The 13,830-nt window shown below is 37.2% G+C and overlaps 1 protein-coding gene across 3 annotated transcripts in view; it reads right to left on the reverse strand.

Annotated features, from left to right (window-relative positions):
• The window catches only part of SLCO1A2 (solute carrier organic anion transporter family member 1A2), a 131,911-nt gene that overhangs the window by 22,990 nt on the left and 95,091 nt on the right, over window positions 1-13,830 (reverse strand). For 2 of the 3 annotated variants that reach the window (XM_049882598.1, XM_049882599.1), the window contains exons 4-7: window positions 9,053-9,194; window positions 6,966-7,098; window positions 2,242-2,348; window positions 453-599 (exon numbers count right to left, since the gene is read on the reverse strand). In XM_049882598.1, coding sequence (XP_049738555.1) covers window positions 453-599; window positions 2,242-2,348; window positions 6,966-7,098; window positions 9,053-9,194 — 529 coding nt within the window. The remainder of the gene's footprint in view (window positions 1-452; window positions 600-2,241; window positions 2,349-6,965; window positions 7,099-9,052; window positions 9,195-13,830) is intronic. The other variant, XM_049882600.1, reaches the window with a different exon arrangement.

The following is a 13,830-nucleotide window of genomic DNA, read 5'->3' on the forward strand; positions in this document are numbered from 1 at the left end:
GAGGTCTGTTATAACAGCATAGGCTGGGGTCATGCTACTGACAAAGCCGTAATATAGAACAATCCTTTACTGATACTTAATTCTAAGTTACTTGTTAATATTTGTCTAAGAATGGTAAAATATTAACAAAAAACTTAGAATTAAGTATCACTAATCCTTTGCTAATATATAATTCTAACTTTTTTGTAAATGTTTCACCATTCTTATGTCCTTTTGTGTTTTATATAGTCACGTTTTTAGTGGAATTCTTAAGCAATATCATACAATGATGAATGTCTTGTGATACTATTCCTCAGAAAAGCTCTGCTCCTAAATCTCCAAATTGAAACTCTCTCTGGCTATGACCTCACTGTTACTGATACTTCTCTTAGCTTTTATCTTGACTTCCTTATGCATCGACTCCCTCGGAAAGCGGAAGGGGAGAAATGTAGCATATTGATTTTTAAACTTACCAATGTATAAAGGAGAGTTTTCAGATTTGGCAAAATCCTCTATATAGGAAATACCCAAAGGCATGATGGGAGTTTCACCAATTCCACGTATAATATTTCCTACTAGTACATACACCCACATTAATGATTTAACTTCCTTCACACACTCTGCATTTAAAAAATAAGACATTACATTAATGTTTTCACTGTAAAGGATTAAAAAAAAAAAGTTGCCATAAAGTCAATTCCAACTCATAATGACCCTATAGGACAGAGTAGAACTGCCCCATAGTGTTTCCAAGGCTGTAAATTCTTATGGAAGCAGACTACCCCATCTTTCTCCCCAGAGTGGCTCATGAGGTTGAACCACTGATCTTTTGGTTAGCAGCCGAGTTCTAACCACTGCGTCACCAATGCTCCTCAGTAAAGAATTACATTATGTCACCAGACACTGAACTGGGAAGAGGTGTGCATATTCATTTCTCCTGGCCGAGTGGGAAATGGCTCCAGCACAAAATTTATACTTGCACCTTCCTAAGTACTCTATCAGCAAATGCAATAGAGACTTCCCAATGATTCCCTCCTGGCAAAAGAATACAAATAATTTACAAGGCCCCATGGTCACACAGGAAACCCTGATGGTGTAGTGTTTAAGTGCTATGGCTGCTGTTCGAGGTTGGCAGTTCGAATCCGCCAGGTGCTCCTTGGAAACTCTATGGGACAGTTCTACTCTGTCCTATAGGGTCACTATGAGTTGGAATTGACTCAACAGCAGTGGGTTTGGTTTTTTTAGTTTTATGATCGTACAAGAACAAGGAAATATTTACAAAAATCTTAGAATTAAGTATAACTAATTCTTTAACCAAAAAACTAAAACTAAAAACTAAACCCATTGCCCTCAAGTCTATTCCAACTCATAGCAGCCGTATAGAACAGAGTAGAACTACTCCATAGGGTTTCCAAGGAGTGGTTGATGGATTTGAACTGCCAGCCTTCTGCTTAGCAGTCGAACACTTAACCACTGTACCATCAGGGCTCCGTTAATCCTTTAAAAAAAAAAAAAAATCCTTTACTGATGCTAAATTCTAAGTTTTTTGTAAATATTTGCATAAGATTGGTGAAATATTTACAAAAAAGCTTGGAATTAAATATCATGTATCCTTTACTGAGAGTTCTAAGGTTTTTTTTGTAAATATTTGCATAAGAATGGTGAAATATTTACAAAAATGTAGAACTAAGTACCCCTAATTCTTTACTGAGGAGCCCTGGTGGCAAAGCGATTAAACCATCAACTGCTAAATGGAAAGTTGGCAGTTTGAAACCACCAGAGGCTCCAAGGGAGAAAGATGTGGCAGCCTGCTTCCGTAGAGATTCACAGCCTTGGAAATCCTATGGGGCAGTTCCACTCTGTCCTGTAGGGTCACTAGGAGTCAGAACTGACTCAATGGCAGTGGCTTTGGGTTTGGTTTCATAGCATACTTGCCTATATCCCTTATTATGCAAGATGAGTAACATAATACAAATCTTTTGAGCTCTGTTTCTATCTCTATGGTCCAAAGCCATTTTTCCTGCGGGACTGGCTCTGCAATGGCCTTTGGTTGGACGTCTTTGACTCATTTATTCATTGGTTTATGGAATTCATAAAGCAGTCTTACGAAATACATTCAAAGATAAGAATAATGTTCTGTATTATTAGCCATTCCTATCCCCTCTCTCGATCCCCGCCCGATTTCCAAGCCTCTAAGCAGAAAGTATTCAGTTACAAATTTACTGAACAAAAAGCAAAAAAAAAAAAAATGAATTAGACAACCTGATGGATTTTCTGTTGGTCTGAAAATCTGAGTTCCATTTTCCACACACAAGAAACTGTTTGAGGACAAGTTGCCTGAAGCTGAAACTGTAGATTCAAATTCATATCTGTATGAACACAGGGAAAACATATTTATGTTAAGGAGCTAGTGAGGACAGTTGTCCAGATTATTAACAAACTCCTGCTTTACTTAAGACACAATATCCAAATCCATTAAAGAGGATGGCTTTTCGTCTTTGATACTTTAATCATAAATTATTAACCTCAGAAGGAACTTGCCACTCACTGTAAATGTACAGTTCCTTTACAATTGGCTTTTAATTATCTACATGTGATAACCTTTTAGGTTACCTAACATCATCCTTCTGTAATTTTTAGGTGCTCATTTCCTGGAAATAATTCCTGTAGGATAAAGGAAAAAACATAGAAAAATAATAGACTGAACAAAGTATAATTAAGAAGATAAAGGCTTTGGGAGAAAAGTATAAACAAAAAAAAAAAAAAAACAAGCCTCCAACTTTGGATTCTCTGAGGTTTGCTTGTAAGAAATTATGCTACCACTTCTTGAGAATTCAAACAATAATTCCTTCATGCGTTCCTTGATTCCTAAAGAAAACAAAACATTTACCCATCATTAGAGAAGCCTTAGAAGAGTCTCAAATATTCTGACAGTATAATGTAACAAATCTTTATTCTCTCCTAAGAATAATATTTAAGAATAATATGGTCGAGACTATGCCCATTTTACTTACCCAAATTACTTTAAGAGTTACATGTCCTTTTCTAGAAAGTAAGTTACATGCTGCAATAAGGGAAGAAAACATGTCCAGCTAAGACTTTCGTTCTTAGAAATTATGCTGAATTGCTTGCTCTATTTCTATTAGATAAGAGAAAGACACAAGAAAACGTGCTCTTTTGAGTTCCAAATGAGCTGAAGACTGCTATGCTTAGCTGTCACTAACAGTCCTAATTTCTGTGCTATGAAATGTAATAAAAAGGACCAGGAAACCTTCCCTTTAGAACAATTGCCCGTCATGCCCAGAGTGTGACTGGAAGCCAAGGACACAGTTTTCTGTCTCCACACCTGTGAGATATGCCAGCTTCAAACAAAAATAAAATACACCTTTGGCAGAGGGGAGGAAGAAAGGTAAACAACTGCTGAATGTTGCTTGACATGGTCTTGGATAGGATAGGAAAGAAATACAACTAGAATGCTCCTCAGAAACAAAGGTGGTGAGACTTCGTCTTGCTTATTTTGGACACATCATCTGGAAAAAGTCCAATCACTAGAAAAGAACATCATGTTTGGCAGGCAGTTAGAGAAAACAAGGGAAACCCTCAATGAGATGAATTAACACAATAGCCTCAACAATGAGCTCAAACACATCAAAGATCATGGAAATGGCACAGGTCTGGACAATGTCTCATTCTGTTATACATAATGTCGCCTGACAGTAACTAACAACAAAAAAAAACTTTTTTCCTGGAAACTTCTGATCTATTCAGGAATCCCTGAGAAGATAAAATATATTTTTCCCCAATTAACTTATTCATTTAAAAAAACCAAACAGCTCGTTCAAAGTCTATTCATTCCCAAAACACCAGTAAAATGACAATAAGTGGAAAAGACGTGATTCCACAAAGATAAAGAAAAGAGGAGACTTGACAATAAGAGGGAGTTTAACAACATTTTGAAAACTGGAAAAAGATTAGTGAATGATCACTGAAATGGCAGGTATGAGATAACACAACCTTTTTTTTAAAGTAAGTACCTGCAGGGGAGCAACCAAAAATGCATCACACTTCCCTAGAAATTTTCAGGAATCGGGGGCACAAGGTACTTCTAAAAACGAGTTTTCAAAAACAGAAGGCTTGGTTTAAAGTGTGTACAAAGGACAGTTAGACACACAGAGATACCTCCCCCATTCCAACTGAAAATGTCATTGACACTAGAGTATCTGGACAGACATATCTGAGGATAGACAGGCTGCACTAAACACTGGAGAGATTAAAAAAAAGAAAGAAAGAAAAACTCTAAAACTACATACTAAAAAGCAAGATTTGCACCTGTACGTGGATAGTCGGTTACTTTGCCATACTGTGGTGGCTTGCATGCATGTTTCTATGATGCTGGAAGCTATGTCACCAGTATTTCAAATACAGCAGGGTCACCCGTGGTGGACAGGTTTCAGCAGAGCTTCCAGACTAAGATAGACTAAGAAGAAAGGCCTAAAGATCTAATTCCAAAAATTAGACAATGAAAACCCTATGGATCACAACAAAATATTGTCTGATGCACTGTTGGAAGATGACTCCCCTAGGATGAAGATGGTGCAGGACTGGGCAATGTTTCATTCTGTTATACATAAGGTCCCCATGAGTCAGAGCCGACTGCACATCGATAGCAACAATCCAGCCAGTAGCCGAGCTTTTGCCTTCCAGACAACAGATTGAAGAATCTAGGAAAACTGACAGCTGATGGGCAGTTGTAGTCATCTAATAATAGCCAGTACCTGAGTAATCATCCTACAAAGAAGTCTTCCATTTACCAAGTCCTACACATGTAAGCAGAAGTTCCAATCGGCTTATTGTTGTTATTTTTCTCTCTTAAATATGAATAATTAAGAACCACCAAATACTTGAGGGAAGCCTATTACATTAAAAGCAGAGATAAAAAAACAAAACTGTACACTTGCAAGAGAGATAGACAATGAAGTCAGCTGAAGAAAAACTAGATGAGAAAAGACATTGCATCCTTTTTTTTTAATTTTGTTGCTGTTTTTGAGAACATACACAGCAAAATATATACCAATTCAACAGTTTCTACACGTACAATTTAGTGACCCAGAAAAAAGAAAAACGTGACATTGATTACATTATTTGAGTTGTGCAACCATTCTCACAACCATTCTAGTTGTATTCCTTTTTTAAGTTGTTCCTCCCTCATTAACATAAACTCACTTAAAGTTCCTATCTAATTTTTCGAGTTGCTGTTATCAGTTTGATACCATATGGATAGATCTCAAGGCAGACCTTTTTTTACTAGTTAAACTAAACTATTATTAGTTTTAGGATGACTTCAGAGGATATTTTTGGTTTAACGTTGAAAGATTATCTCAGGGCAATAGTTTCAGGGGTTCATCCACCCTCCACGACTCCAGAAAGTCTAGAGTCCATGAGAATTTGAAATTATGTTCTGCATTTTCCCCCCTTTTGATCAGGATTCTTCTATAGAATCTTAGATCAAAATGTTCAGTAATGGTAGCCAGGTACCATCCAGTTCTTCTGGTCTCATGGCAAAAGAGACAGCTGTTCATGGAGGCAATTAGCCACACATTCCATATCCTCCTCCTATTCCAGGCTCTCCTTCTTCTTTTGCTCCAGTTGTATAGAGACAAATTGTTGTGCCTAGGGTGGCTACTTGCAAGCTTTTAGGACCCAGACAGCATACAACAAATTAAGAGGTAGAACAGAAGCAGGAAACATGTTATCAGGGCAATTAATTGGGATGTCCCATGAAAGTATGACCCTAAACCTATAAACCCAGGAACCAAATCCCATGGGACATTGTCTTCTTGAAGGAAGAATAAGGTGTTTATTAAAAGCAGGTGTAAAAAGAACAAAAGAATCCATGAAAATTAAAAATATAATATCATAAGTTAAAAATTCTTTAGAAGATTTGAAAGAAAAAGTTAAAGAAATCTCCCAGAATCTAATAAGACAGATAGAAAATTGAAGAACAAGGACGAGAAAAACATAAGCTTAATCCAGGATGTCCAATATTTAAGTAGTAGAAGTTCTGCAAAGAGAAAACAGAGAGAATGGAGGGGTAAAGAGGAGGAGAAATATTATCAGAGAAATAATACCGGTGACTTTTCCAAACGTCCAAATTGAAGGCACCTAGCACAGAGCCCTGACAGCACAGTGGTTAAGCATTTGGCTGCTAACCAAAAGGTCGGCAGTTCCAATCCACCAGCCACTTCTTGGAAACCCACAGGGCAGTTCTTTTCTGCCCAATAGTTCTACTCTGTCTTATAGCGTTGCTATGAGTTTGAATCGACTCGACAGCAACGGGTTTTTCGGTTTGGTAGTACAGGTATTACTTTGATAAAAATTAAAACAAATAGTAACTTTCAGACTTGTCCTGTGTCTTGGTGTCCTACAATTAAACAGAACCTCATTGTAATTAAAAAAAAAAAAAATTGCTGTTGCGTCAATTCTGATTCATGGTAACCCCATGTGTATCATAGTAGAACTGTGCTCCACAGGGTTTTCAGTGGCTGATTTTTCAGTAGATTGCCAGGGCTTTCTTCTCTTGTGCCGCTAGGTGGACTCAACCTCCCAACCTGTCACTTAGCAGCTGAATGTTAAATTGTTTACACCACACAGGCACCCCTCATTGTAATTAGAAGTGTCTAAATGGTCCCAAAAAGTGGAATAATCTCAGATTTTGGCAGGTTCTAAGAATCTTTTCATCAGGCTTAAAATCATAAAAGAGGTGGCCCAAATCCCTATTTCATAAGTTGGCAAAATGTGGCCATGCAAGTGGAAGTGAGGCACCCAAGAACACGAAACAGAATGGTAGAGCAGAATCCACACTTTCTACTTTCCACTGCAGTGCTCTGTGCTTTCCGAAAGCATAGCTCCTAGAAAGAAAAACCCAAGTTTCATTTCCCATAGTTGAAAGTTGAACATAAAAAGTTATCAGAGGCTGGAATACCTACCGATCCATGAGAAAATGAGGTAACGATTGTAAGAAACACCCTAAGCCCATTATGACACATCCGACACCAATCGTTATAGGCCTATGCAGTTTGGTTCCAAAATAACTCACAAATACAATCAACAAAAGGTTTCCTAGAAAAAAAAAAAATTGAGGATGTTTATCTCAGTAAGTATGAACAAAGTCTTAATTAACATCCCCACCCATCATTTACTACCTAGCGTTTATTGTTTGACAACTATCTCACATACTGGGAATGGAGCTAGGAATGCATAAGAAAATAAGTAAGACCTGACCCCTGACCTGACGTAGGGCTGTGTTTAGCAGTGTAGACAGATATATAAACAAATCTCTGCAGAACACCAACAATTAAGGAGGGCAGAATAAGAGAAGCCAGTGAAAGGGACTGAAGAATGGTGTCTAGGCAGTTCTAAAGGTTCTACTTGTGATTATGTAGCCTTGTGGGTCCTTGGCACAGCAAGATTAATAACCCCTGCCAGACACTTAGTAATTCTCCTTCACCTAGAAGATAAGCGGTAAGCTTCACAATAAGAACACAGGCTCCCCATGGCCCATTTCTCACCCCTGATTGTTTCTCCAGGCTCATGTCCTAATAATTTCCTCCATAAGCTTTGCCAGGCAATAATATTAGGCTCCCCACACATGCTACACTGCCTCACCTTTATGATTCCTTCTTTTTGCTTCTTCTTCTATTGGAATTACCTTCTCTTAACCTCTGTCTTCATCTAGAAAATTTTTACTCATCCTTCAAGACTCGGTCTTTCCTAAGTGGGGCTGTGGCCTATCCTCTGTGTTCCTATAACCCACTGCCGTCAAGTTGATTCCGACTCATAGAGACCCTATAGGACAGAGTAGAACAGCCCCATAGAGGACCTTGTATATACCTACATCACTACACTTACTGCATTACATTAAAATTATTATTTTGCATTTATGCCCTCCCTTACACTGTAGGGAGTCTCTGGGTGGTGCAAACTGTTAAGGTACTTGGCTGCCAACTGAAAGGTTGGGGGTTCGAGTCCACCCAGAGGTAACTTTGCAGAAATCTACTTTGGAAAAATCAAAAATTAAAAATTCTATGGAGCACAGTTCTACTCCAACGCACACGCACATATGGGGTCTCCATGAATTGGATTTGACTTGATGGCAACTGGTTTGGTTTTTTGAGGTTTTTGTTTGCTAGTTGTTTTTCAGCTGTGGCTGAGTGTACACAAGGGCAGGAACTAAGTGTCATTTGTAACTCTGTCACCAGGATCTAGCACAGAGATGGTACAGAGGAAGCTCTGAGAGAGTTGAACACTAAGAGATGAAATCAAGCCTAATCTGTTTCACAGCGTTGCCTCTCCTCACACCTGATTAAATACATATATTAAAGGCAACTGTCACTTTGAAGGAAGGAAGAGCCATTATAAGACCAGAAAGAGATGCCGTTCATATTTATCTGCAGCTTTGTTTGCAGAAGAAATCTTACCTCACTTTCTCTCATCTATTCTCACATCTTCCCAAATCTTCTGCAAAAATCAGATGCTAAGAGTAGACATTATTCTTCCCTAGAGCCACACTTAAGCCTGTTTCTGAAATAAATTCAAGTGGATTTGGAAGCAGTTCTTTCTCTCCTTTGCACTTAGAAAGGAGAATTTTTAATCTTCCACATACAACAGAAGAACCCAAACACTGACTTTTTCTTTTGGAAAACAGATCCATTAGGTCTTCCACGATAACTTCTAAATACTAAGACAGCCCTTAGTTTTCTTTAGGGTTATCAAGTGTTAGATTTTAAATATAAACACTCTAAATACTCTGCTACTCATGCTAGATAACTGAGAAACCACTAGACTAAAAAGGCCAGGGATGGGACATGTGGCAATATTTAGGTATTATTCAGAGGTAATACTTAAGTGCATTGCTCCTAAGCATACCCCAAGTTTGCAGGCTATCCAATCCGTCTTAGAAAATACATAACACAGATTCAACAGATGAAAGCAGCAAATAAGGAGAATAAAATTCATACCAGTTTCATGGATAACACAAAAACATACAACAAGAAGTAATGCAAAAATAAATCACCAATCTCAAAGCTTCCATTAATAAATCCAACTAGAGATGTTGGAATGTTGAATTGTCTCTCTATTTGTGTGAGCATGGAATTCATATAAGATCCAGACAGTGTTTTGGATACATATGCCCATGTTAATGCCAACAGAAACATCTGGAAAGGAAAGAATATAAGAAAACATAGGAAAAATTTATTTTAAATTGTGTGTTGTTTGCTACCCAGTGACTAAATAACTTCCACCACAAGACTGATAGTCTCCAACTTAAGTACACTTTGAGTTCTTAAGAAACTTTTAATGTAGTCTGTTCTGTTCTGTTCTGTTCTGGCACACCTTGTTCTCTCTTTGAAACTAAAAATGGCACTAACCAATTAGCAATACTGAATTTTGTAGATAGCTACAGACACATTATTTTATAGTCACATCTTATACATACACAGAAACAAACAGCAATTCTAATAACACACAGTTAATGATTCAAATGTGTCCAGCACTACAAGATCTCGAGTACAAAAGAATGCATAAACGTTACTGAAAATAAAGAATGGACATTATGCAATGACGTTTTTGTAGCAGATTTGCTTCTGTTCTCCATTATCCAAAGTAATACAGAAATTATATCTACACTAGATTGCTTCTCGCTGCTAGAAAACTTTTTTTACAAAATAAAACTTTTATTACAAATCATTGAAAAAGTGTTTCTCAGCTGAACAGGTTTAGTGACTGCAATTATAAACATGAACGCACCAAATTTCCATATAATTACATTTCCTATGTATTGATATAGATACAGAGATCAATGAAGTTGATGTGGTCTATAACAAAAAGTCAAGGACAACTTAACAAATACAGCCACTGCAATCACCAGGGACTAGCATGATTTTACTAAAAATATGAAAAGCCAAGATGTTGATAGGTTTATCAAATCAGAAAGAAAAAGATTTAGCTCCCAGTAAATGATTTAAAAAAGGGTAAAGAGAAGCAATATACGTTGGCTAATAGAATAGTTACGTAGATTAATTACTGCCTCAAAATCAGTAAAATTATAGAAAAAATAGATTTCTGTTAACTTGAATGGTAGTCTCCAATGATATGTCACTGGAATTTTTCTCTTGACCCTACCTAATGATATTCTATGATGTCACTTCCATTCTGAAAGACCTTTTGACCTATTCTCTAGCCAGGATGGTGGTGTAGTAGTTAAGTGCTACAGCTGCTAATCAAAGGGTCACCAGTTTGAATCCACCAGGTGCTCCTTGGAAACCATGGGGCAGTTCTACTCTGCCCTGTGGGGTCGCTATGAGTTGGAATCAACTCGACGGTAATGGGTTCGGATTTTCTTTGGTTCCTAGTCAGCACACTTGATTCTCTAAAGTCCTTACCCCACCACCTTCCATACCCCCAATCTTGAAACACCCCCACAATTTATCTTCTGTCTTGCACATTCTGTTCAAGATTATTCATGACTTTCTCTAGTTTCCCAGCCTCCCACCTAGCCACATGCCCCTCATGATCAGAAAGTGATCTCAGCAACTCCACCTTCAAACTTACCTCTATATCTGCCCCTGTAACTTCCCTCCAGTCTTAGCAGGCTACTTGTCCTTCTTCCTATTCAAGAAAATCCCTTCATTCTTGCTCTTGAGTCAGGTCTTCCCATTTCTGAGTTCATGATCCATCAGTTACCGACCCCTTTCCCATATTTTCAACTTCATACTCTTTACTTCCTCTCTCCCCACCAATTTATAAATATATTCAAGACACTTTCATCTTTCAAAAAAAAATTTTCCCTCATTTAGGCATACTACTCCAGTTACCATCAAGCCGTGTCAAAGGCTAGTATAGACTCACTGTCTACACTATATCACCTTGTGTTCACCTTTCTGTCTGCTACAGTCTGGCCTTAAACTGTTCCATAAAAGGTCATAAACAGCCTCCAGATTTCCAAATCCTAAAGATACGTTTTAGTCCTCAGCTGTCGTGATCTCGCTGAGTCATTTGATGGCATTAATCTCTCTTCTTCCTGAAATTCGCCTTAAACTTACCCCCATGCATACCTATATTTCTGTGTATCCATTAGGCTCTTTCTACTCAGTCCTCTCTTCTTTGATCAACTCTTTCAAGGTTTTGTCTTGTATTCACTATTCTTCCTAGAAAATCTCACTTATTCCCTGACTTTTAACTACAACTCATGTGCTAAAATTTCTTAAATTTATATACTGCCTGCTTAGACAATTGCAATAATTTCTTAGTCTTCTTTAGTCTTGTTCACCTCCAAACTCTCTTCCACCTGCCACCACCAATATGGAACTGAAAAAAAAAATCCATTGCTGCCAAGTTGATTTCAACTCATAGTGACCCTATAGGACAGAGTACAGCTGCCCCACATGATTTCCAAGGAGTGCCTGGTGGATTCAAACTGCCGACATTTTGGTTTGCAGCTGTAGCTCTTAACCACTATACTACCAGGATTTCCACCTCTAACTTAGTAAATGTCAGAAGAATTTTTTTAAATGAGCATTTAGCATATTATTCCACTTTTTAAAATTTTTCAGTGACTTCCCATCACCTCAAATCCCAATTTTTTAGATGACAAACAAAGCCCCTCATGATCTAAACTTGTTTGTATCTCCGTATCATCTCCTGCAGGATGTCCGTAGACATAATGCTCTACTTAAATTCCTTCGATTAACCATGCTGTTTCAAAGTTCAGTGTCTTTCATATGATGTTTCTCTGCTTGTAATACTTTTCTTCCCTTTGTGCATCTGATAAATATATCCAATGCTCAAGACTTAGCTCAATCATTATTGCTTTTAGGAACACCTCCTTGATTCTTTGGTCCCCGGGTAGCCTTGTGTACTTACCTCTATTATCGCTCTTGTTACATTACACTTTATGTATGTGTCTGTATCTCTATAACTTCCTTCCTCACTATACTGTGAGAAATTCAGAGATAAGAACCATGTATTATTCACTTTTGTATTTTTGGTGCCTAGCACAATGCCTGATGAATAGCAGCCACTCAATTCAAGCTTATTAAATTAATGATAGAATAAGTATTCAAAAACATCTTGAAGAAGTGGTCAGCTGAAAGCAAGATGAGTCATAATAGGATCTGTACCAATTAGTTTGGGAAAATCTGAATATAAATTTAAGTGAAAAAGATCTGGGAAGTTTAAATTACATCAGGCTAAATATGAATCAAAAGTATAAGGTGTCTGTCAAGATAGTATAGCTATACCTCTAGCTATATATCCTTTTATACTAAGTAGTATTTGTGGAAATACTGTCTCTCTTTATACTCTGAATCTCTGCAGAGCATGTTATTGAGAATAAAAAATCTTCACATGGTTTTATAATTTGGGTATTACATTTAAAAGCAAGCTCTACCAAGTCAAGTACAAATCAGATTTGGAAAAATAATTTATTTTATTTGACATTCTAAAAAAGGAAATAAGATAGATCATGACCCCAATGTTCTTTTCTTAAAACACATCAGTGAGCTGCCTGAACTACTGGACTCATTAACAAGTGGCTATTCTGAGTCATGTCTGGTACAAAATAGCCTCCATATTCGTGAAGCTAGTCTTACTACCTTTTAACAGTAATATCCCAGAGTGTGAAGCAAATTTTTCAAGGATAGTCTTTTGATGCTTCCTAAAGAATTTTGCTTAATGAATATATTTTTAAGTTCTGTGAAGCTGAGAAACCTGATTTTTAAGCAATTGACCAGCTCTCACTTTTTCCTGATAACCTTCTGCTTGCAATATTTTTGACACAACCTTCACATCGATACCTCATCTTACCTAACTCCAAAGTAATCAAAAATTAAACTGAAGGCCTGTTACTTATAAATAACTCCCAACTTGACTTTCACCACAAAAGCTATTAAAAGTAACAAAAACAATGAAAAACCCATTGCCTTCGAGTTGATTCCAACTCACAGTGATCCTACAAGACAGAGTAGAACTGCCCCAAAGCATTTCCAAGGCTGTAATCTTTATGGAAGCAGACTCCTACGTCTTTCTCCCACAGAGAGGCTGGTAGGTTCAAACCACCCACCTTTCAGTTAGCAGCTGAGCGCTTTAACCACTGTGGCATCAACAGCAAGTATTTAGTGAATGTTTACAATAATCTGGTCATTATTTCAGACACATAAAAATCCCTATGACATAGAACTCTTGTTATTTTATTAGCCTCCTCAGATAAGAAAATTGAGGCACGAAGATGTAAGCAATTTGTCCAATGTCACAAAACATATAAGCAGCTGACTCAGATACAAACCCGGAGAGCCTGGACTTAGAGCCTTATTTTTAACCATTCCATTATATGAGAAAAAATGTAAAAATTAAGGGATAATTTAAGAAAAAAAAAATTTCGTAATTATCATGATATTTTAGGCAAAAGTGCTTTCCTAGGTGTATAGCATAACTCTCCCTCAGTGTACATGTAAGGATTTTCTCTACACGTATATAAAGGAAAAACAAGCTTTCGATAGAAGGAAACTGCTAGCAGTATCATCGTTTCAGAACCACCTGCAAGCACTAGCTGTAGAATTAAGACAAATATCCAGATCCCTTGGTTTAAAATTCAAAATTTGTTTGAATACAAAATGGCTTTGAAGTTATGAAAAATAATTTTCTCTTTAATAGTCAAAAGTTCCAGAAACAGCTAATAAATGGGCATTTTTCATATAGAGAATGATTGTTATGTTGCCAAAGCTTGAAGAAAACATTTGTTTTACTGGGTCATTGTGAAGCAACCATTGCAAACAGATAAACAAGGCATTTCTG

The sequence above is a fragment of the Elephas maximus genome, chromosome 4, assembly GCF_024166365.1.
Source record: "Elephas maximus indicus isolate mEleMax1 chromosome 4, mEleMax1 primary haplotype, whole genome shotgun sequence".
Taxonomy (NCBI): domain Eukaryota; kingdom Metazoa; phylum Chordata; class Mammalia; order Proboscidea; family Elephantidae; genus Elephas; species Elephas maximus.